The 23079-nt window shown below is 43.1% G+C and overlaps 1 protein-coding gene across 2 annotated transcripts; it reads left to right on the top strand.

The window, feature by feature from the left end:
* Positions 1–2990: 2990 nt before the first annotated feature.
* On the top strand, positions 2991–15383 carry BPGM (bisphosphoglycerate mutase). Of its 2 annotated transcripts, XM_061363925.1 has the most exons (4): positions 2991–3068; positions 3906–3995; positions 6862–7517; positions 14096–15383. In XM_061363925.1, the coding sequence occupies exons 3-4, from the start codon at positions 6917–6919 to the stop codon at positions 14272–14274; spliced, it is 780 nt and encodes a 259-aa protein (XP_061219909.1). In that variant the 5' UTR covers positions 2991–3068; positions 3906–3995; positions 6862–6916; the 3' UTR covers positions 14275–15383. The 2 variants fall into 2 exon arrangements, with proteins under 2 accessions (XP_061219909.1, XP_061219908.1); XM_061363924.1 differs by lacking the exon at positions 2991–3068 and having other exon boundaries at positions 3311–3995.
* Positions 15384–23079: the final 7696 nt, after the last annotated feature.

Below are 23079 nucleotides of genomic sequence, written 5' to 3'. Positions count from 1 at the left end.
ATGGTCATGCTGTCAGCAGGCAGAGGTGGGAAGGACTAGGGAAAGTCTAGCAGGGAAGACATAAATTCATGAGGTACAAAAACACCCAGGAGGAAGTTATAGAGAGAAAGTTTCAGAGTTATTAAAGAGTGTGAGGATTTGATTGCAGAAGTTTCTTTGGAAGATTAAATTGTTAATGAAGACAGATTTTATATCAAATAGATCTAAACAAAGAACTCAGGGTCTTCTGCAAATTACAGTGGGTATGTCTGTGGTGGTCTTTGGTAAATACTTGATCTAGCTTTGAACAAAGTAACTGTTCTATCAAAAGGTACCAAGGGCATGATCAATGAAGAAAGCTCCTTGTTGGCACAGTTTTCGTCAATCATTAATTGGCTTTCTTTTTTTCCAGTTCTGTTTTGTTGTTGCCTTGTTCAGCTCCAGGCCTTTCTTCATTGTGGTTCAGTTACACCGGCACCCTAGAGGAAATTTATGTGTTGAGGAAAGTTGTGGCATGAACTTGTGTTTTGGCCATAAACATTCCACAACGGCCTGGAAGGGCGCCAGAGCAGAGACCCTGAAAAACACAGCCCAGCTGGTCTGGGAGATAATCACTGCCAAATGAGCATAGCTGTCTGCAAGAAGTCACGCACATGGACATGGCTTTGACTGTTCTGTCCTTGTGTAGTTTGAAATGTCAGTCAACGTCATTAGGCTGGTTTTGGCCTGCTAATGAAATGGTCTTGCTCAAAGACTAATGGAGATAAGAAGTATGTATTCAATGGCCATGGAGGTCCTGGCGTGTGGCACAAGTTGCTGTCTATTCACTTGTAGTTATGACTGTATGTTGGCTTATAATGTTTTCTTCTGTTAATTGCATTCTTATTGGTTGAAGTACAGCCAATACATTGTACTGATACTCAAGAACAGTGATTTTTCTTTTTCCTCTCTAGGATCTTTGGTTCTTTTTCTTGCAGTCAATCAACCAGTTTGCCTGTGATGCACTCGTATTCAGAGCTGTACCACTAGTATATTTGTACAAGAGGAGACGGATTTGATCTGACTAGAGGCAGGGTGAATGCAGGTGTGTCATCATGCGCCACGATGTGGGAGCATTTCTCTTGACCAGTTTGAGCTGATCTGTGGCAAATCAAACTCTTCCGGTACAGTAAACTTAAGAGCACTACTTTGATTATGTAGGCTGGACTGGCTTTATAGTTTGTGGTTTAGACAAGGTTGATAGAGGCTAAAGATAATTGTTAACGTTACCTTTAGTTAGTGGGTGAGGTGGAAAGGGTGATATGTGTAACTGTAAGTGCAAGTCACATCCAGTGGAAATATCTTGCAGAAGCAGCAGATTTTATTGTGCTTCTCTATTGAGGCAAGGCATAGTTCTTATCATCTGGAAAAACCTTGAAAATATTCTCCCTGAGATGCAGAATTCTTTCCAGAGCTTCCCAAATAAATAAGGAACAAGGTCAGTGCAGTACCAACCAAAGATATATACAAAGCTGCTCACTGACAGCCTGTGCTTCGCACACTTGGTGCTGTGCTGTGATGAAAGCCTGGTGAAGCAGTGCTTCATCTGGCTGGTCCTTCTTTCCCACTGGCAGGTTAGGCTCTAACCCCTCTAAGTGCGAAACAAAACACCCTTTCTCCTCACAGCACTTTAGAGACGTTATTTGAACACCACTGCCCCAAATTTTCTTACATTTTCCTGAATCCTCCATCTTCCATTTTCCTGCACTATCAGTTTAATTTATGAAGACTGGATGATCACCTCTCCCTCTCCCTTGTAGAGAGGGTGATAGGGCACATTCAGTATACATTCAGGTTATGGCCCTTTAACCTTTACATTGTGGCTGTTCAAGGGTAAAGTCTTAGAGAAGAAAACGTGAATCTGATTATAAAAGATGTGCTCTGCTTCTTTTAAAAAATAAAAGCAGACCTATGTCAATACAAGCAGTAAAGGACAACAGCTTCCCACACCGCTTATCTCCATTTCTAGCCAGAGCTGCTCTGTCCACTTGGTTTTGATCACTTTGAATTGGAATTACAGGTTGTGGGTATGAGGGTGGCTAGCATGACTGTTAGGAAGACTTGCGTCTAATTCCTTTTCTGTGTATTTCATTACGAGTAATGGGATTTTGGACACTTGCAGCTCACCAAACCAAAAGGTCCTTAAACCAGAAGAAACAGGGAGTCCTGCCTGGGAAAACCTCTATTTAACTGCCCCTGGGCCCTGTTTCCTCATGTCCTGGGAATGAGGGCAGCCCAAGGCATTGGTGCTACGCTCCTTCCTTGCTATGGAGGAGGCTCTGGGCCGGGGAGCAGGAGGGAATCCACTGGCTGCGCTAGGGATCCTGTCCTGCCTCTGACTGCAGCCTGCATGCCCATCCGGGCCATGGGTGAGGCAGCAGAGATGCTCCGGGGTGGATGGGCACCAAGGCAGCCGCGGTTCTGGAGAAGAGGAGCCTATCTGCTGCTGAGGCAGCAGTAGCTGGACCAGGGTCGTTTCGGGAGAAGTCAGCGGCTTCGCTGCTTCTGGTTGTGTTTCTGAACAGGCTGGCGTGACCCAACTTCTCCGTTGTCGTGGCCCACGCCAACGCCGCCTGCCTTGCCATGTCCAGAACCACGGGGGGACCAACATCTCTGCAGTGACCCTTCGCAGAAGAACGACCTGCTCTTGCAGGACGGGACTTTGGCGGCTGGACACGACACCAACATCCCTGCAGGATCCACTGGGCACGGAGTCCCGCGGGGAGCTGAGGGAGGGCCGCACACGGCTCTTGACGCGCCCACACCAAGCACCACATCCCCTAGGTACCACGCCACGCTTCGCGTCACAGCCCGTAGGCTCGGTCTCATTGGCTGAGGGCGGTGCTCATCTTGTGGACCAGCCAATCAAAGCCCCCCAGCTTCGTGGGCTGGGCGACTCCGAGGTCTTATAAGAGGCAGGGTCCGCCATTCGCCTGGCGCGGCGGGGGTTCTGGTTGTGTCCTCGGGGTGGTTGCGGCCATCCGGGTAAGGCAGCGCGGGGTTAGTTTGTGAGCGCTCTGGTGCTGAGACACCAGCGTGGCGGGAGGGCGGTGGATGGTAGTGGTGGTGGTGGGGCTTCCTGAGGGGGAAGAGGGCGGTGCGGTGTTCCCTGGGGGTTGTGCCGGCGGTCCCTACTGCGAGGAGTTTTAGGGGCCCGGGGAGACTCCCTGAGGCGAGGGGTGCAGGCCGGGGTCCCTTGCGGGGAGGGGGAGTGGCGGTGCTAGGGCTCGGGGCGGATAGCGCCTAAAGAGGGGACAGTAGCTGTGAGGCACTCCGTGTCTCTGTGCGTGATGGGCTGTCCCGCTCCTGGGCAGTCTTGTGTGTATACGGGAGTTGTTCTGCTTCTGGTCAGCCTCTCCCGTTCTAGGGAAGGCTGGACGCAGGTGCACTGCACAGGGACAGGTGAGCTGGTTGGAAAAGGAGTCTTGGGAATGATTGCCTCGGCACTTAGACCTTAAAGCTGTGCTTTGCTGCAAGCTCTGCCGGTGTTAAGGTGTTATCCTGAGCACCTTGTTCTGCGCTGAGCCAGGGCTCTCTACTTCTGTTTTATGGTGAGTCCAGGTCTGCTGTCTGTATCCTCCATGGTGTCCCAGAGGCTTTGGTATGTTTCTGTGTGCTAGAGCTATGGTAATTGCAGTCTAAACAACTCTTGGGGAGTAAATGATATCCTGGGGCATCTGGGAGACAAGCAGTTTCCCTTGTTGGAAATGCAGGAGCTGTGCATTCGCATCTTTTGGGGAGAAGGAAGTTGGTAGCTTTCCCAGCTCATATAAGGGATGTGTGCTCTATTTTCTTAGAGCTCTGAGAGCCAAATGGTGGTTGGCATAACCATTTGTACTTGTGGTCTTTTTCTGTGTGAGCACTTAGTGTTTATTCTTTTCCTGCAGGTAACTTAGCCAAGAGTGTTGGCTTCTGTATAAAGGAGCTCTTGAGTCTGTACTGGGATTTGTGTAGGTTGTTCCTTTGCCATAAGAAAGGTGAGTAGGATTATTTCCATGTGTTTTCTAAGGCTTTCTAGCTTAAATACTTCCATAAGTGGACTGATATTTAAACAGCCCTGTGACTGCCAGTCCTTTCTAAACTTGTTTGAGAATCACAGATTCAGCTAGGTTGGAAAAGACCTTTAAGCTCATCAAGTCCAACTGTTACCCCAGGACTGCCAAGTCCACCACTAAACCATGTAATTGAGGGCCTCATCTACAGTTTTTGGACACCTCCAGGAACGGTGGTTCCACCACCTCCCTGGGCAGCCTGTTCTGATCACCCCCTAGTTGAAAAATTTTTTCCTGATATCCAGTCTAAACCTCCTTCTGTGCAGCTTGAGGCTGTTACCTCTTGTCCTATTGCTTGTTACTTGGGAGAAGAGATCAGCCACCTCCTGGCTCCATCCTCCTTTCAGGTAGCTGTAGAGAGTGATAAGGTTTGCCCCTGAGCTTTCTCTTCTCCAGACTAAACACCCCAGTTCCCTCAGCTGCTCCTCATCACACTTGTGCTCCAGGCTTTTCACCAGCTTTGTTGCTCTTCTCTAGACCTGCTCCAGCACCTCGATGTTTTTCTTGTAGTGAGGGGCCCCGAACTGAGCACAGTGTTTGAGGTGTGGCCTCACCAGTGCCCAGTATAAGGGGAATGGTGGTGCTGCCTAATAGTTTATATAACTGAACTGGAAACTGAAGTTTATGGTCTCCAGATGATCTTTGGTCTTTGTATGTTTTATGTATTTTGGTATTTTTTTTCCCTCTTCTACTCTATGGTCTTATTTTTTGTATTCAGTCTTAATTTAGATTTGTAAATTATGCAATCCACTTTTATCCATTGTTCCTGTGGATAATACAATCAGTCTGAACAGTGAGGTGTTTGCAGAGATGGAGCTTTTTATGGGGTTGTGTTTGGTGTAGTAGTTCATGCTGTGAACACACTGCAGTCTTTAATCCTGTCTATGGGATGTTGGGGAAAGATCACTTTGGCTTTAGATGGCAATGCCATCTGATACTAATTTTTGTTATAAATCTGGGATCTTAAGGGATGTAGTTTAGAATTGTATCGGATGTGATATGACACCTGAATCCTAATAATAGGTAATTCTTTGCTTACTGTGCAACTGATTATTGTGAGTACAACATGCAAGGTATTTTGTCTGAGATGCTCCTTGTAATGCACGTAATCCAGACCTCATTGGCATGAAATCACAGAAGACTTTCTTTTGTATTTGCCAACTGTTTGTTGTGTGTCAGACAATACCTCTGGATATTTCTGTGAAAATCTCAGTCCTCAAAGGCTTTGTAATCCTGAGCAGTAGCAGTAGACAGAAGTTAGAGCTGGGGAGGTGTTGCATCGCGCCTTTGTGTGATGAGAGTGTCTTCTGTGGGAGTAAAGGAGAACTAAGCTGCCTTTACAGTCAAGATCAAATTACTGAGGCTGTTAAGGAATTCAACCTTTTTTACTTTTTGAAAGTCTGGTAAAGATTAAGGCTGATACTGTGTTGAGTTCCTAAAACCCAGCATGCATGGGCTGAATCCATTCTACTCACCTAATTCATGATCACAGTGCACTTGAGTTTGAGACACTTGGAGTGTGATTTAAGCAGCTCTGACTGATTTGAGATCGTGGGAGCTCCCATAAGCATGTTTCTTATGTAATGTAGTCTGTAGTTGGGTATGCAGAAATCAGACCTTGGACTCCCCCTGTCCACAGTTTTGGAAGTACGAGCACCTCCCATATGAAGATAGGCTGAGAAAGTTGGGACTGTTCAGCCTGGAGAAGAGAAGGCTGCGTGGAGACCTCATAGCAGCCTTCCAGTATCTGAAGGGGGCAGATGCTGGGGAGGGACTCTTCATTAGGGACTGTAGTGATAGGACAAGGGGTAATGGGTTAAAACTTAAACAGGGGAAGTTCAGATTGGATATAAGGAGGAAATTCTTTCCTGTTAGGGTGGTGAGGCACTGGAATAGGTTGCCCGGGGAGGTTGTGAATGCTCCATCCCTGGCAGTGTTCAAGGCCAGGTTGGATGAGGCCTTGGGTGAGATGGTTTAGAGTGAGGTGTCCCTGCCCATGGCAGGGGGGCTGGAACTTGATGATCTTAATGTCCTTTCCAACCCTAACCATTCTATGATTCTGTGATTCTATAATCATTTAGTATACAGCACTCTTCCCAGTGCAGAGTTGTATTTCTATATTCTCCCCCCTCCATTACTGTTTTGTCTGTGACAGATCAGAATGATCAGATGGAGCTTTTAGAGTTGCAGTGCTATGTCAGATGGACCTTTCAGGCATCACACGTTTCACCATGTTGTAAAAGCTTGTGTGAGTGGTCAAAATCCATCTTCCATTGAAGTCAATCCACAGATGGTGTTGCTTAGTCAACAGGAGCAGAGAAAGATGCTGTTTGACCTTATGAATATCTAGCTGTTATTTAATGAGGACAGCAAAGACACATTCTCTCGGAGCCAGTGTGAGCCTGGGAAGCTTGGACTCCCTGTCTCACTTCTAAGCTCACCAGTGAGAGTGAGATCTGCTTCTCTGGTAGGTAGCCTCTGATATTCACTGGGGCTCTGTTTAAGCATAGGAAGGAAATCTGTAGGTTGAACAGGTTGTACAAATCTGCAACTAATCAATTGGTTAAGTGGAGTAGTTGCAACAAGCTGGGTAGAGGGTGGTTATTTTCCTCCCACATGAAGCTGGAAAGGAATTCAAAGCCAAGAGACCTCAAAGGTAAAAGCATACTCAACAGACGCTTGTTTCTTGAGTTGTTCTGATTGATAGTTGACTGTTCTTTACTGCTATATTACTACTTGCAATACATGATCTGTGGGATGTTTGATGAATCTGTCTCATGTCTCTGTCCAGATGGGTCATTATTAGATGCCAGACCAGTTGTCATCGGTGCTAAGCTGCAACCAAAATGGCTAAGTACAGGCTTGTTCTCTTAAGACATGGGGAAGGAGCCTGGAACAAGGAGAATCGCTTCTGCAGCTGGGTGGACCAGAGGCTGAGCAGTGATGGGATAAAGGAAGCTCAGAACTGTGGCAAACACCTTAAAGCACTGGGCTTTGAATTCGACCTCGTCTTCACCTCTGTACTCAGCCGCTCCATCCAGACTGCATGGCTTATCCTAGAAGAAATGGGTCAAGAGTGGGTCCCCATGCAGAGTTCTTGGCGCCTGAATGAACGTCACTATGGTGCTCTGATTGGTCTCAACAGAGCAGAAATGGCTCTGAATCATGGGGAAGAGCAAGTGAAAATATGGAGGAGAAGCTATGATGTTACTCCACCTCCCATAACCGAATCTCATCCTTTCTATGAAGAGATATACAATGATCGCCGGTATAAGTGCAGTGATGTCTCTCAGGATAATCTCCCGAGGGCTGAAAGCCTAAAAGATGTGCTTGATAGACTCCTTCCCTATTGGAATGAAAAGATAGTGCCAGAACTGAAAAGTGGCAAGATGATCCTTATCTCTGCTCATGGTAACAGCAGCAGGGCATTGCTGAAGCATGTGCAAGGTAAGGGTCTTCATTTCAGCCTTTCGCTCTTCTCCTTAGCTGCTTAGAGCTTTACATATTGTTCTGTAGTGTGTATTACTACTCTGGATGATGTAACACAATGTCTGTGGTCTCCAAGGAGAAAATAAAAAAGATGGCTTATTGGAACAGGAATCAAACTGGGGTATGTGGAAGAGGGAGAGAATTGGTTAGGTTAGTGTAGTTAAGGATAGAGCTAGAAGCTTTCACTTAGCATCAAGCTAGATGTTTCTCCCTGCTTATTTTAACTTACTGTGTTAAAACCAACTTTGTTGTTGGTCTAGATAGACAAAACTCCTCAAGCTCTAACTATTTTTGGATTTATTTGGCTGCTTTGTCGCAAGGGCTGAGGTTGTAATCTGTTCATTAAACAACCATTGCTATAAAGCATCAGAAAAATGCTTGTGTTATGTTGTGGAAGACATTCTTGACTGTTACTGTGATGGGTCACTTTTGAAGTTTCATTCCTGATAATTCTTTACTTTAAAAAGCTTCTGTGACGGGGAGTGCTGCAGAGAGCAGGTACTTGCTAAAGCTTATGCAAACACTGTATTATTTCCCAATATAGATAATGTATACCAATAAACAGCTAATTTGGTAGCTTACCATGAGGTTACTTAATTGGGACTTGAAAAGGATGTGGTTTACCTTTAAGTCATTGCTGGATTCTTCCCCCACCTCTTCTCTGACATGGCTTCTAGTTTAGGTCATCCTTAACTGGAAGATGGACTATATTAATTTCTTTGTCTGTGGGTAGAGTACTATTTGGTGATTATATATGTATGAATGCAGCTTGTTAGAGTTGTAGTTGCAAATATGCATGCACTGTATTGTGTTCACTCAAGTTTTTAGTATAAAACCCTCTGGTGTGTGCTCTACAGCTCTGAATGCTGAACACATTTTGCAACCAGGCACACTGTAACAGTCAGGGTATCTGATGCTTTAGCAGGGGTCAGAAGCCTATGGAAAAACCATGCACAGGTGGCTTCTGGAATAGTCTGTGAATTCTGGGGTACTGCTTTGATGAAGGAGGAAGGCTGGTTCAGTCAGTTCCACTGATGTGGTCAGGGTGGTTTATTTACACTATGTGAAATGATTAAGAATTACAAAGGAAAAAGGGGCAGGGGGATCTGCAACCATGGTAATTCTCCACACACACCCCACACTCCCTCTCCCCCAAGAACTGAACCATTTCCGTGAAGCCATGCTGGCCAAGTCCTTTGGGGGTGGAATGCAGAAACTGTGGGCTACCTTCTGTACAGGCACGCACCAAGGCCAGAGCCAACAGCGTCAGTGACCGGTAAAGGTTACTTTAAAGTTAGCACGGCTGGATTCCTTGCTGCATTGAGATCAGGGAGCAGTGTAAGTTAAAGCAGCTGCAAAGCTTTTCTTTGGAACAATCAGCTATAACTCCTCAAGGTATGCCCACACTCAACCAAAGCAGAATAGAGCTGTGTCTCTTGTCTGTCCTACGCCATACCTTGTCCCTCCCAGCATGTGCTTACATAGGGAAACGTGAGGAATTGTGCCAGAGGATCCAGTTCTTTTGGCTGAGGATTGTCCATCAGCTACCCCAGCTGTAATTGCCCCAGGAGTAATTCTTGTTTGTGTTGCTGACTGTCCCTTTCTCTTCTGAAAGGTTGTGGGCTGCTCTGGGGCCCTGCTGGAATTGGACCCGAATCAACAGTGCTTAGTTTGTCAGCTACTGTATTTATAGCACCCACTGTGAGGTGGGCTTTGTTTTCCTGGACTTTGTAAAGCTTGGTGTGTCTTGCAGTTGAGTGGAAGTTTCTAGGCACTTCTGTCTTAGCTGGAGCCATGTTTTCTGGCTTTCAGAAAATGGGGCTTCAAATGCCTCAAGCAGCAGTTATACATGATTGCTTGAATGGTCATCACAGTCATCGAGATAACTCAGTCTCAGAAGATGTATCTCAGAAACTTTAAATGGCAGTAAATATAAATGTTTTTAATCAGTGTGATCTGATGAAACAATTCTAATTGTTCAGTGTGAAATGTAATGTCTTTTCTGAAAGACTTTGGAGTATTCTTGAAGTAACGTTTTTTGGGTGTATTTTTTTTAAACAGGCCTGCAGTTCTCTGAACCTGAATGTTTTCATTGTTAAGTAACTGGTAAAGGGCTTGAAATGTAGATCTGCTTTCTAACTTGCACACGAAAATCGTCAAACTAACAATATTTGGCTAACATGGCTTTGATTGTGGGCTTGGATTTTGCTCCTATTTTCTAGGTGCCCAGAGAGGACCTCATTATATGAAATATACTGAAATATGGTATATGAAATGTCTGTACTATTTGTCATGTTTGCATGTGAGGACTTAAGTGAAACCTCCATAGTCTTTCTGAAAACAGTACTTAATGCAAACTGGACCATATTTTTGTATGCACTTGAAGATCGGAAACAGCAGCTTCTCTGAGAGCTTGTTCTTCTCTCCTGGTGGGCTGAGTGAGATTTCTCCTAGATCATGCTGCTGAAGATGTCAATGCTGTGAGCTGTTGGTGTCTGGTGGGGATGCTGGGCTGTGTTCCTTCTAGGTAACCCCTATGCATTTGATAAATGCCACCAAGGCCAAGCAGGGCTGCTTCGTACAGTCCTGGTGAAGAAACAATGTTGACATCAAAGTGAGTCTTTAACTGAGCTTACCCAGTCCTTTCAGAACACTTACTCTGCATTATCTTCAGCTGATGTATGTGGTGATGCCAGGAATCACTGGCACAACTGAAAATTGTCAGAGTGAGAGGACACTTTTCATTATATATTGTTAGGCTTGGAAAGGCTCTCTAAAAGTAACTTTGTCTTCAGGCAGCAGTCTTGTGTTTGCAATGGAAGTATCTCGTCATATCTTAGCAACTGTGACACCTATTAGTGTGGACCATGACCCATAACTGATCTTGGTCACCTCCTAGATGCACCGGATCTATTTACAGGTGATTTTTCTCAGTTCTTTGAAGGAGGGATTGTTTTCTCCTTTACCTGAAGTATCAAACAGATACTTCAGATCGAGACTCTTAGCAGTGTCCCATATGGTATTTATCTTCTGGAGCAACAACCACTATGCATACTGAAGCCCTGCTTCTTGGAAGTGGCTTCACATTGCCTGCTGATGGGAAGTAGAGAGTAAATCCTTTGTTTACCTTTGCTTCTGTGTCTAGCTTTTGCTTGTGATTTATTGTAAACTGCCCTTATCTTGACCAACGAGTTATTTACATCTTACTTTCTCCCTACCTGTCCTACTGAGGAGAGGAATGATGGAGCAGCTTGGTAGCCACCTTGTGTCCAGCCAGGGATAATTCCCCTTACAGTGCTTTCTGGTGCCTCACTGTGGTGAATTGACCTTGGTTGAATGCCAGGTGCCCTCCCTCTTGTAGCCTACTAGGTCCTCTGCCAAGAGAGCAGAATCTAGCCCTGAATATTTAAATTATTAGGCTGAAGCTTTGGTATTTTCATTAAGGTTGTGTGAAGCATGTGATGACCCTATTGGGATCTCAATTACAAAGTACCAGTTCTAGAACAAGCCTGTTGTGGCTGAATTTATACATATGATCTTGTTTTGCTGGGTGAATCATCTGGCCTCAAGTGTAGTTGACATGCAGGGGAGGAGGTGTGCAACTCTTCTCAAGAGCTGTTGTTGTTTTTGTGTTTTAGCCATATGAATAGAAGGAAGGAACTTCGTAAGAACAGGTGGGAGGGCAGAAGAAGCTGAGCCAACCCTTATAGAAGCAGGCTGTAGTGATCAAAATCAAGCCTGATGGGTTTTGCCTTTGTAGGACTTTACAGGCTGCAAAGCACTTTTCAAAGCACTTCATGGGCTACCAGGTAAAGGTGAAATCTTAAGCTTGCACAGAAATGTTACTTGTCTGGGTGTCTGATAACCCAGTTCAGTTAGATGGAGCATAAGTGAGCTTGGAAAGAATTCTGAATGTGATGTTAAAAGATCTTTTAATAAGTGCTCTAACAAATTCTTAGTGTTCATGTACCAAACTGCTTGCTGCTATTCAGGAATGATGTTTAGTAAGTGCTTATGAGAGAATGTGTGAGATTTCCACTTCAGGAATGGAGTTTGCCCGATCAGCATTTTATCAGTTCTGAAGAAGGCATCCCGAGTCCTTCAGTGATGTCTGTGGGATCTCATGGCTGTAAGCAGGTTTTAAACTGTTTCCAGTAACACAGTATCCTTCATCAATGCTGCGACCCAGGCTCTATGTTCCTTTTTCAATAGTCTTATTTCCCATTGTACCTTATAGTCAGCAGTTGAGGCCTTGCCCTGATTTCACCCTTCCCTCTGAAATAGGGTGGGGTTATGACCCAAACCAGCTCAGATGAGCAAGAAAAGGTCACTTGGCTATAGTTACAGTACATGAAGTAACTAGATAGTAGTTAGTTCATGTTTGTGATGGCTGAGGTGTAAGATGGGATCTCTTTACTGTCCTCCTGGCCTGCAAAGTTCTGTGTGTTTTGCCTGCAACTTGAAGAGCTTGTGTGACAAGCCTGATAAGCTCCTTGTTTCCTGAAGACCAGAAATACTATACAAATACAGTAACAGTGCTGAAATAAAGCAACAGGATACTTCAGAATGTCTTTAGAATTTTCATCTGACTTGCATTTCTAGCCTGCTGGCTATGAGACAATGTTCCTGTATGAGGAAGAATCCTGAGGAGAAAGGCAACGTGCTTGCTGCGGCTTGTTTATCCTAGACTGCACTGCTCTGCTTTGTAAATTAATGCTAGTTGACATTGGTGTGGTCACTTTGTGTTCTGTAGAAACAGTAAACTACATTTCTAAATCCATGTAGCTACAGCTAGTTTTGTTTAATATGTCTTTAGAGGAAACCTTTAAATATCCTGGCTTCTGACCACAGTATGTGGTTTGCCTAAATTCTCCTGCATGACTTCATCTGCTATGTACATCTGAATGGTTTAGTCTGGGAGACTGAATTTGAAGTGAGCAGAGCACTTCTGGGGGTGAGATTCTCTGTGGCTACATGGTGATGTATGTATGTTGCTAAAATCTAGTATGATTAAGAATCCTTGAAATAAGCTCAGGCAGCTTGGCTGCTTGTTTTGCAAACCAAAAAACCAAAGTCCTTGAGAAGAGTGCTTGTGCCTGGTAAAGGGACTTAGGATTTTCCCATTAATTTCTGTGTGGATACAAATTTTTAGAAGCTCCTTGAGTTCTTTTCTGTAGGTCTCATTCTGCTGCCTGCAAGGGTAAATTATTTACACCTGTATTGCAGGGATTGCTTGAACTGGGACAGTGTGACTTTTAATGGGCTGGTACCTCAGTATAACAAGGTGTAAGCTTCTTGGAAGAGTTTGTCTGTTTCTCTTGCTCTCTGCCTTTCTGAATCTTGGGGCTCATCTACAGCCTGAAGCAAGGCTAATCAAAACAGGAATAGGTCACTGCAGAAGTTGCGTGCTTAAGTATTCTCTGTGCAGGAGCATAAACTGATTCTTGCTTCATGATCAGTTCTGGTTTTTTTCTGACCTTTTGTCATCCAACTGTTGCTAAGTGGCTTGACTCTGGGTTTTCCTGTATGATTGCTCTGCTTTTCTACTTAATGTGTAAATTGCTGGCAAATTTGCACCCATATGTTCTGAGAACCATCTGTTTTGTCAGCTGCTCAAGAGGATGTTTTCTTCATACACCTTGGTCTCGTTTATATGGTGTCATCATTTTAGAAGCTTGAGTGTGTGCATTTTCTAAGCATGAATTACTTGAAGCTGTCTTGCTTTACAACAGCAGGCTGCTGCTGTGAGCTCAGTGCTTTTAAAAGGTGGTGGTGGTAGGGAGTATTGCCTTTTCTGATGACATTAGCTTTCTTTTGCCTAAAGTTTTAGCAGAATACTGTCTTTGCAGCCACTGCTTCTTAATGCAACTGTGTAGACCTTGTGCAGGAGCTTTACTAGGAAGCTGGTCTCAACATTCACTTGGATGAGTTAGAGATGTTTGGCCAGCAATGCATTGATATTAAAGCCCCAGACTAATTAAACAGAGCTGGGTAGAATAATTTTTCTCACCCAGGTACACATTATTTCAGTGAAGTGGAAAAGGTTTCAGGTTGTGTATTTTTTTGCCCTTTCTTTGTTTCCTTCTCCCTCATTTGAAAGAGGAAATGAATAGCCTATTAATTCTGAGAGTAGTACTGTATGCAAGATGCTGTAAACTTGCTTATGAGAAACCAGATGTGGGCAAACAGGGATCTTTACACTAGAAGAATTAAATACTGATTTTGAAGACGGCTTTGCATAGAAGATTTAAGAGGAAAAATTAACCATGGTATCCTGCCTTTTTAAAGAGGCTGTTTATACTGGCTACTTAGCTAATAACACACTGATGTTTTATTTGTTGCTAAGTAGCACTTACCCTGACCAAGGACTTCTCAGTCTAGCTAAGAAATTGGTCATTGAGTGTTGGTGTTGATGGAGGCTGGAATGTATCTTTGTTTTAAGACTAGATAATCTCAGATACAAGGCTGAGCTAGGTAGACAATTAGAAAGCTGCTCACTTTGTGTAACTGTGCTTTTGTTTGTTTTTGTTTGACAGGCATCTCTGATGAGGACATCATCAATGTTACTCTTCCCACTGGTGTGCCCATACTTCTTGAACTTGATGAGAATCTGCGCCCTCTGGGCCCTCACCAGTTTCTGGGTGATCAAGAAGCTATCCAAGCTGCCATCAAAAAAGTGGAAGATCAAGGGAAAGTAAAAGCTGTTGAGAAGTAAAATGTCACTGACACAGCTGTTTCCAACATTTATGTATGACTGCTAGGTTGCACTGTGTAGAAGTCTCAATTTTAAGCACAAATAATTGGAAGGGAGAGTTGTTGAGTCTCAGGTTGGTAGATTTACCCTCTGCCTCTCAAAAACTGGAATTTAGATCTCAGCATGAGGTTATGGACATGGGAGAAAAAAGAAATCAAGAGATCATTCAGGTAATAGAAACTTGCAGAGCAGTCTGCCCCACATCTAGGATTGAGGGTGGCCCAGTACAGAAATGAAGAGATATTGCTGGTGTCTACTGGTCATCAATCCTAATCTAAGGGGAAAAGCACCAGTTTACTGGACTAAATAACTCCAGGTTATTCTGTGCACTAAAACTTTTACAGTGTGATAAAATGGCTCTAAGTTGAGTTATCCAGTATGATTCTTCTGTGTCACTGGCCATGACAACTTGTTCTGGATGGAATTCCTTTGGTCTTTCAGAACACTTTCAGCTGTATAACTCTTTGCCTTTGTTATTTTGAGTCTTCCAAGGTCAGTTCATGTCCAGAAAATTTTGTAGAGATTTTCTGACTGTTACAGTTAATCATAGCTGTGTTTTTACACTTACAGTCCAGTTTTTAAGGAACCTAGAAGGAATCCCTTTTCCTCCACCATCTTTGCAAAGCCTAGCATGACTGCATTTTATTGCTTGAAATAATAGGATTTAACTCGGACTTTAGTCCACAAACTAAGCACAAAGGTTTCCTGCTTACTGTTTAAATGATCACTTAGTGAGTGACCTGAATAGCTTTGAAACACTCAAGTGACATGTACTAGAAGTTTGATCATCTCTTAGTCAGGTTGTTAAAATAATTCCTGTTTACCTCACTAAAACTGAATATAGGAAAATCCCCCTTTAAGCTTTCCTGAGTTGTAAGGGTCTCTTGATAAATGTTCCACGGGAATATTATGTGGCATTCTCTGTATGAATTTCTCTGGATGGTGGAAAAGATGCATAAGGCATATACGAAATGTTAGTGGGTGCAGCACATCCAGCCATCATGCTGGTAGGAAAGGGTATTCTGCCATGCCTGAACGTGTTCATCTGTAAGACTCTCCTCAAAACCATGGCTTAATTCCTGCCTTGCTGTTATGTTTGTCACTAAATTCAAACAGTTCTCACTGGTTGGGTGTGGTGTAGCATGTTTGGCAGTTTGTTCTTTTTATGTACACAAGGATCAGGATAATACCACTTTTGAAGACTTACCCCAACCTTACAAATATGAAACTGTTACTTAAATTCAGATCTGACCCAGTGTCTCAACACCTGAACCTGACCTCATTCTGACCTCAGTTATCAACATGGGTGGAACTTGTGTGTGTACTGTTTGAGCTGAATGTGTTCTCAGCATGGCCTATCTACATCTCAAGACAAATTGATGAGAACTCCCTTGGTATGATGACAGCGTAAGCTTTTAAAATCCTGGAGTAGCTGCTTCTTTGTAATGAGCAGCTCTGTAGCTCACTTCATAAGTGTGAGAGGAGGTTCTGTGTTTTTTTTCCTTTGAGGAGCGCAGTGTGAGTGTGATAGGCCTGGCAAGTCCCCCTTCTATATGGAAGTAGACTTTCCAGGTCTGATGCTGCCTTGCATTGGCATATCACATACTCCGTAAAGTATTTCTTGCTAGATGGTAGTTTATCTTGCATGAATGGTGCTTCGGCTTCTCTTTGCCTTTGTTTTTTGTAGCCCTTGTGGTAGGAGTGAAGTTACATGTTTTGGATTTTTTTTAAACATAAAGCTGTTAGGTTTCCCCTTGCTTTTTACAAGAAAGGATATTTCAGTGTTGTTTTTCTCTTAACTTCTATTAGTAGCTGCCCTGATACTCTACTTGATACTGACTTACTCCATGCACAGAAAACTAAAATCCCAGAAAGGAATAATTGCTAATCTTAGTTGATACTTTTCAAGTCAGTGTTATGGAGCTGGATTGTTGATCAGCAAATGTTCACCTGTCAATGCCTTGAGGAAGGCCACTGACACTCAAGTGATTAGATTGTTTCCCCAACACTGAGTAATGTGTGAAGCTCAGCATCAAGTGGAAATCACTGTAGACTTGTTAACAAGGCAAGCAGAGCCAACTGTTACCGGTGGGAACTGCATGCATCCAGATGTGTGAGCTTACAGGCCTTGTCCATATCTCTTAGGCATTGTGGTATTGTAATGTAGAACTTGTACAGGATTTGAGATGCAGTTGGAATATACTTGAGAATGAACCCTGCTGAACAGGAAAATGTACTCTGTCCTCTCGTCTTGGAGAATTCATGATCTCTTCTGGGGATGGAGTGGAGAATGGAAAAGTGGATGAATGAAAGGCTGTTTTCAGTCAGCTTCATCCATTTTGGCTGCAAGAAGAAATAGTAATGCTCCCTACATTCATTCATTCATTCATCCATACATTTGTGGACAGCAAGAAAGAAAAGCAGGGTGATGTTTTCAGGTGGCACTGTTTCTACAGTGCTGCTTGAGATCTAAATAGTGACAGTGCCCTGGGCAGTTTAGAGTCACAACCAAAGTAAATCAAGTCAAAGTCTTGACAAAATTTTACATGCACATCTGGCAGCAATACCACCTTGCAGAAGTATCAAATGGAATCAGCTGGAGATTTCATTGTGCTCTTCAAGATTATTTTAATACCTTGCAATGCTTGCTTATGAGTTGTATGTAGTTAAATTCCTCATTCATAAAATGTGTGTACTGAAGAACAGAAACCAGTTTCTGTCAACAGTGGCATAATGATGCCTGGTTTTCAGGCATAGCTGACTACAGAAAGAAATGAGAATCTTGGTGGTAGCTCTAGAGATCGTGTCTGAGTATTCCTCAAGGTCCTTTAAGGTAACTGGTGTTTCTACAGTTGACATCATGGATGTGGTTGATTTGGTTTGTTTATATGTTTTTAACTTGTTGATCAGTAGGAGTAGAAGCTCTAAAACCTCTTGAAAACCTTTGTAAATATGGTGGAACTGGCAGTTTCTTTATAACTGAATAAATTCACTGGAAATGGAATTTAACTTGGCTTCAGTCATTCTTCCTTCTACTTCTGTACTCTTGTCTCCTTTCCAGGGCTGAAAGGTAAATAAAGTGGTGACCTTTAGAGTCCCAGAATTCATCAAGCAGTTGTTGATTACATGATGCAGTCAGTTAGGTTAAAAGTGGTAGAGCAAACGCATCTCATGTAAAGTAGTTGTGCTGGAGGGAAATATGTATGAGTTGGAAAATATGAGGGCACTTGCATAGGAACAGCAAAATAAGCATTTAATTACACAACAGTGGAGCATAATAAATGGTCACTGTTCCCTTTCTTGCTTTTCACATAAAAAAGAAGCACTACTATTTTGAGGGTGTGGAAGTGCTCCCCCAGAAGGTTTCTCTCAGAAACTCCGTGTAGGAAGCTGTTCCATGAAAAGAAATTATACTATGTAGAAAGGAATGCAATTCTTACCCCTGTTTTTTCTGTCATGTTTTGTGATGCTGTATGCTTAAATGTTTGGTGGGTTCCAGCAGATGGTTGGATATACTGCAGTCAGGAGTACAGGGGTTTGTTTTGTACCTACCTGTTTTGTAAACACTAAAAGTGGATTACAGAAAGAATAAGGTAGGATACATAGGTAAAACCACTGTAAACTGCATAGCTCAGATATTTTTGTTACTGTTTGTTGTGAAACTGAGTGTTAAGGATTGCTAACAGAATCCTTGGCTGGGGAATTATTTCTTGCCTGTTTGGTGTAACTCACCATCCTTCACCATTTTTCTTGGCTCCTAATAGACTTGCCAATTTCTCATCCTTTGTTTGATAACTTGGAACTTCATTATCCACGCACTGATACTTAATAGGCAACATTAATAGAAGGTCCCCACCCACAGCTTCTTTGCCTGCTTTGTCATCAAGGCGATTACCAGTATTCACTGGTGTATTACTGGATTGATGTGCCTTGCAGTGCATTATCGCTGCCTTTCAGGGTAGCTGGACTCCTTTTAGCAGTTCCTGTATTATTTGCCCATATTTTACAGGGGACCCTGAGAAGTTAATAGCCCCCTTCCATATAGCCCCATGGTCATGAACAATTCTGAAAGCAGACTTTGAATCCTTCCGCATGTTAATGATTTTACCTTCTGACAATTCCAGAGCTCTCAGTAGCAAAATCAGCTCTGCTTTCTGCGCTCATGTGATGGGGGCCAGGGCTTTACCCTCTGTTACCTAATGTTGGGTTACCACAATGTATCCTGCTTTCCAGCTGCCATTCTTCACAAAGCTGCTACCATCCACAAACAACTTGCAGTCCACATCCTTTAGGGGTGTAGCTTGTAGTTTGGTCTGACTGAAATACACCTGCTCAATAGTCTGTAAACAGTTGTGAGTCAGCTCTCCTGCTTCTGGATTGGTTGTCAGATACACTGTTGGGTTCAGAAGGTTAGCTACTTTCAATTCTATGTCCTCTTGGTCCAAATGCACAGCCTGATATTCTTAACAGTTTGCCTGGGGAAAGCCAATGACTGCTTTTCTATGCCAGGCTGGTTGTTAACCATGTGAGGTACAAATACAGTCCATTTTTGTCCCAAAGTATTCAATAAAATTTTCTATTAGAGGCTCTAGTCCTTTTCTTGCTTCCAGTTTTATAGGATATTGCTTTTGTCTTACTGGTCTGACGTTTGGTTTCAGGCAGATAGTCTGATCATCCTGGTACTCCAGCAACCCACCGCAGCAGAGTTACTGCATTCTCCACTTCCTCTGGTGTATCCAGCTTGGTGGCTGGTTTCTGTAACATAAAAACTTGGGCCTCCACAGCCTTTTTATCAGTAATGTGTATCTGGACTTTTACTTCTTTAAACGTAATTTATGCATGTGATTTACTCAGTGTACCCTACCTAATAACAGCTTAGATGAGGCACTCAGGTGGGTCAACATCCATTTGTCAATTTTGAAGGCTGAAGGAAAGGCCAGTTTTCTTTCTGCTTGGAGCACCAATGACTGAAGCCGTTTGCTTGCTTAATTGGCCTTTACAAGTATTTGTAACAGAATAGGTAGCTCCCGTGTCTACTGGAAATTTTACCTTATTATTTCTGAACCTAGGATTTCAAATATTCCCCAAGTCCTCCGCAGTCTTATTCTAAACTAATAATTTTCACTGCCTGTCCTGTCATTCCACTGAATCTTTGGTATTTATTTTGACTCAGGGCATTCTCTCTCTTCTAGTGCCCCCCTCTGGTTACAAATTGCACCCTGATCCTTGTCACAGTGAACCCATGGAGTCTGTTCACAAGTATTTCCATGTAATCCTTATTCCCGACCCTTCTCTCCTCGGCCGTCGGCCCCCCCCACCCCCCCACCCCCGATTTCCTATGTGATAGTTACAGCCAACAGTTGTCTTTCCCTATTCCATTTTTTGCAGCTTGTGTTTAATATCTGGACTTGATTGTTCAATAATTGTGCTGCATCATCTTTTTCAGGGTCCATATCAATATACTTCCTAGCCATTGATTGCCATAAGTCTTTCATAACAAGGCAGACAGAGATTCCCTTTTCCCCTGTACTACTTGATGTAATTATTTTCTTCAGGAATTGTGTGTTTCATTCCAAACAAAATCAATCATTGATACTTGGTTAATAGATCCTATTCAGCTGGAACATTTGGATCACACTTAGGGTCTGTGAAGGGGGAGTGGTGGTCCACTGACCCCTGCTGGGCCTTCTGCACAAGGATCCTTTCTGCCTCTTGCTTTTGCCAGCACCATATTTTTCTCATCATATGTTACCAAAGTATTCAGTATTGTAAATCATTCCAGTCTGGGTCTTGTGTTCTAATAATCGTCTCTATCACTTTAGATGCTTTCTCAGGATCTTCCCTATAGGTTCTGGCTAACTTTTTCCAGGCTTGTAAATCTGACACAGAAAATGCCACTTTGATAATCACCAGTCCCTCTGCCTTTACCCCCTGGCATAAGGGGGGGGGGGGAGGGGGTGTGTGTGAATGCTTAGGGGAGCACCTCTCCTTGTTCTCCTCACGATGGGGCTAAAGCTCTCATTTCCAGCATAGTAGCTTTTCTCCCTCTCTGAATCCAAATTTGTCTCCTCCCTGTTCCCTTGTTTTAACTTTTAGCTAAATCAGTAATTTCACATCCTCTTCTTCCTGCCTGTATTTAATACACTGCTTACCAACACTACATGCAGAGCAACATCTCTTGAGCAGCTGCTTATTATCCTTTTCTAATGCTAATACCATAAGATTCTCTAGGTATATGCATCCATTTCTTTTGCAAATCCAAATCATTCTGCAAATCAAAGAATAAATCAACATACAGTAATTCATCCCACTTCACCTTGCTTTGCATAACAGCATTAATTGCAAAATCATAATCAACAGCTTCGTTAACAAACCATTTCTCATGATCTTTCAACTCACATACTGGCCACCAATGTACATGTCAAAAGGACACCCCCAAACTTCTTCCAGGACCTTAGAATACAACCTGAAGGAGAATGGTTTGGAATACGTTTCCCTCAGGATTGCCAAGATTGTTCTGCACCACCCACTGTGGTGCCCAAAGGAAGTTTTGGAATCCTTTCCCTTTGAGATTGCCAAGATTGCCCTGCACCGCCCACTCTAGTGCCCAAAATTCCAAACGCTGAGCTGTACTCTGGCTGTCTCTGTAGTAGTGTACAGCTTTATCAAATGTACCAAACCTTTTTAGCCCAGCACTGTGTACTATCACTGAGTGCGACTTAGATGCAGGCAAATGCCTTAGAGTAATGTCTTTACCTATTTCCAAAAGGGAAATGCATGGAGTACTCACCAGACCAGGGAACTGGAATATCTCCCCGAAAATACTTCAGTGTGTGCTGGAGCTCTAGCAGTTTCAGTTTTTCTGTTCAGTTAGAAACCAACGTTATTACACTACTAGCTGGAGGGGGGATTTTTCTGCTTATCATGCACACTGAGAAGAGACAGTTTACAGCTTATATATCTTCATTATATACATATTCATTATAATTCCTCTAAATGCCCACCCAGTTCTTGTTACTCATGCACATGGTAATTTGGGTAGATAAGGCAGGCGAAGGCACTGTGAATTTTTAGGAGTGGTCTTGGGGGGTTGTGGTGGTTATTTGGGAGAAACACCCCTACTCATTTTATCCCTTTATAGAAATCTGTTAGTTAAGGACATTGGAATGCATGTTTAGTCTTTCCAATTAACTACATGTTCTTGTTTGGTCTAATTTATGACCAGAGAGGCTCCTCATGTTGTTTTCTTTTGCAGGCGTTTACCTATTTCTTGGGCCTAATCAACAGGAGGAAGGCTTACACTGGTTTGAGAGAAGACATCTGGTCCTCTTGTTGCATGCCTTCCTTATCTTGAGAATCCTTGTAGCCTTGTCCATATCTAAGTCTATACACAGTGAAATACTACTTTAAGAATCCTTGTAGCCTTGTCTGTATCAAAGACTATATACAGTAAAATACTAATTTAATTTGGTATCAATTATACAGTGAAATACTAATTCAATTTGGTATTACTGGAGGATCCTGATGCTGCTAGGGCTGTTTAGTCAGTGTTTTTCCCTTTCATTTAAAGACATTTTTCCTTCTTGTTCCTGATGCAAACCTAGCAGAAGTGCTGGAAAGGAGGAATGTGTATTTGCTATTAATCCCATAATCTAAATTGGAGATGCACTGCTGGTGGATTTAACTACCTAGTGAATCCTACTTTCCTCATAGATGCTTGTCAGGCTCTCAGTAATGCTGGTGCACTACCTATGATTAAAGCTGAGCTAGTTCTTTAGCTCAGATGCGTGGTTCTCCAGCTGTTCCTGAACTCTGCTGACTGTGCTTTCCAGGATCTGTTCAGAGGGCAGTGGTACTGGCTATGCTAGGAGTGAGCAAACAGGCAAAACATCCATAGCAATAAAGCAATTGCTCTTGCAGAAATACAAGTGGACAAGAGGTGGAGCAAGTGCATTGTGGTTATGTGCAGGAAAACAGGAATAATTTTACACTCCTGTGTGCATTGGGGAGTAGGAAGGTGTAATCAGCCTCTCCTGAAAGGCGTCATTTTCTGTCTCTGCCACTGTTACCCTATTGTTTAACTCATGATGCAAAAGTGACTTCGTTCTAGTGAGGAACGATTCCATTCATCATTGCTTGTACAGACTGGCAATTAGTCCTATTTTTCTCCTGCATCAGCATCTTTCCTAGACTAGATAAATTCAATAGGAGCACAAATGGTTATTTGCAGATGGATATTTTGTCTTTTAAAAAGCAAACAGAAAAACTCGCACCGCAAAAAAACCCACAGTCTGGGTGAGTTGATAACACATTAATAACTGTGCGTGTTCTGGAAAGGTCAGGAGGAAGTCCGTGTTGCATGAGAAAAGGAGCTCAACAGTGAGCAGATGCCAAATACATTTTAAAAACTAACAAAAATTGGAGGGTGCCTAGGCTCTTAGGGAGCTGACTGCAGATACTCTTACACTTATTTTTCCAAAGGACTGTGTATTCTTTTCCTTCCCCTATCAGAAGCTGTGGAAATTTATAAGCATATTACCTGTGTTCAACTTGAGCTTTAGGGTTGGCAGTCCAGATCCCCCCTTGAGAAATGCTGACTGATGTGATTTATCCAAGTAGAGTGGGTCTGTAGGTGTAGCTGATGCAAAGCAAATCACCAGTCTTGTACTGCAAGCCCAAACATCACTGCCTTCCCTAATGTGTTAGTGTGAAAAATGCTTGTTAGTGACACTGACCTCACACGCTTTGGTTTTGCACTTGCTGTAT

Source organism: Neopsephotus bourkii, unplaced genomic scaffold (genome assembly GCF_033783945.1).
Source record: "Neopsephotus bourkii isolate Nb327-2 ecotype Australia unplaced genomic scaffold, CSIRO-AGI_Nbou_v1 NB_1183, whole genome shotgun sequence".
In the NCBI taxonomy this organism is placed as follows: domain Eukaryota; kingdom Metazoa; phylum Chordata; class Aves; order Psittaciformes; family Psittacidae; genus Neopsephotus; species Neopsephotus bourkii.
This window is presented reverse-complemented; position numbering and strand designations above follow the sequence as displayed.